This window comes from Elephantulus edwardii, unplaced genomic scaffold (assembly GCF_000299155.1).
Source record: "Elephantulus edwardii isolate Elephantulus edwardi_28Jun2011 unplaced genomic scaffold, EleEdw1.0 scaffold00236, whole genome shotgun sequence".
Lineage (NCBI taxonomy): Eukaryota > Metazoa > Chordata > Mammalia > Macroscelidea > Macroscelididae > Elephantulus > Elephantulus edwardii.
Window position 1 is genome coordinate 3882532 of NW_006399986.1, and position 1828 is coordinate 3884359.

At 51.2% G+C, this 1828-nt stretch overlaps 1 protein-coding gene across 1 annotated transcript in view; it reads left to right on the forward strand.

Annotated features, from left to right (window-relative positions):
- The window catches only part of LOC102875347, a 4572-nt gene that overhangs the window by 1357 nt on the left and 1387 nt on the right, over positions 1–1828 (forward strand). Inside the window, exon 5 of the mRNA XM_006898737.1 lies at positions 242–270. Within this exon, the coding sequence (XP_006898799.1) occupies positions 242–270 (29 nt within the window). The remainder of the gene's footprint in view (positions 1–241; positions 271–1828) is intronic.

Below are 1828 nucleotides of genomic sequence, written 5' to 3' on the forward strand. Positions count from 1 at the left end.
TCTCTCTCTCTCTCTTTCTCTCTGACGTGGCTTCAGCATCTGGGGTTATTTACAGAGACCAGGGATAGGGGTTTTGGTTTTTAGCCTGGCATGATCAGGAAAGAAGCTATACCCTTTGCCCCCTCCCTCCCCATTGATTGATTCTGAGGACAGTAGAAGTATTTCAGTTTATTTTGATTCCTAGTGGTGCAGCGGTCAGAGCATTTGGCCGCTAAGATGAGGCGGTTGATTTTCTTTCAAGATCTACAGCCTTATAAACCTTATGCCTCGGTAAGCTCTGGTGGCCTAGTGGCAAGAAGCTGCACTGCAATCCCAGAGGCAAGCGGATCGAATCTGTACCAGTCAGATCTGATTAGATGGTACACACACACACAAACCAAAACAAACCAAAACCTAAAAATAAAAACAATACCAAATATCCTATGCCTCTGAAAATCTGCTGGAGGGTCAGCCGTGGGTTGGTTCTGACTCAACCCCTACAGGAGAGAGCCCTGAGGGCCTCGAGGTAAAATTCTGCGCTGCAATCCCAAAGGCACGCGTTTTGATTCCGCCAGCTACTCCTCGGGAGAAGGAGAGGCAATCTCCTTCTGTGCGATTACTGCCTCTGAGAACACGCTGGAGGGCCAGCGATGTTGGGCTCCGATTTGATGGTACAGAACAAAACAGATCCTAAGCTCTGCCGGCTCAGTGACCCATGAGTAACCTTTATGAGGGGAGAGTACCAAATCCTTTCTCCCCTGGAGCAGCTGATGGATTCCCTGGGACCCACCACTCAAGTCACTCAAAGTGCTTGGCTTGAGTGGCACCTGGGCTCCTGTGAGTGGGGGAGGTTCCCCCCAAACAGAATCAAAGCCACTGCCACTGAGTCGATTGCAACCCAGCGGAGCGTTGCCCCAAAGCATTCCCAAGGCTGTTGTACATCTTTCTAGAAATCCGTTTGCCTCAGCCTCGCTGGTGGGTTAGAACCAGCGTCCTTTTGGTCAGCTCCTTGAGAGCTCCTGAAGGCAAAACTCAAAGGCACTGCCGCATGGAGTCAGAATAGCCTCTTAGCCGTTTTGCAGAGGGTGTATATTGCACTGGGGGACATTCCCCATCTTTCTCCCGTTAAGCACCTGGTGGGTTCGAACCACAAAAAAAGCGCCATCTTTTGAGTCAGCGGTGCGATTCACTATGGAAATTTAGCTTCTGAGGCTGAAGAGGGAGACCCAGGAGGCCTTCTGGAGTCTGGGCGAGGTGGCGCCTCTGCATCTGGTGACAGAACTAAAACTCTCAGAGCCCAGAATTCCTTAGATGGGAGGCGAGGTGGGGGGGGGTGTGTCCTTCTGGAATGAAGGAGAAGGATAGAGCTGAATTCCCAGAATTTTGGGGGGATGGCTGGGAGCTTGGCTTGGAGTTCCTCAGAGTAGCAGGCAGTGTTTGGGGGGCGGGGGACAAGGGTTCTGATTTGGGGAACAATGGGACAAGGGACTGAATAAAAAGATTCTGGAACTGGTAGTGTGGAGGTTTGGAGCGGGGTCTGTGGAGGAAGAGGGGCGCAGTTGCCCCAGGCCTGACCACTTCTTGAATCAACCTGATCATGTCTAAAGGTTCTGGGTCTGATCACAAAAGGCCACGTGCAGGTTAATTGACAGGACCCCTGCTTCAAATTCTAAGCACAATACCATCTTCCCTAAACCCCCTAAAAAAGGAAAGTGTCCTTGTCAGCTCTTGTCATTCGGACCTCCTCTGGGTGCGCACTAAAGGCCTGCTGCCTTCTTGGGAGCAGCTTCTATCATCAGAAGACCACGCAATAAAGGCCTGTTCATTTCTTGGGACTAGCTGGCTTCTT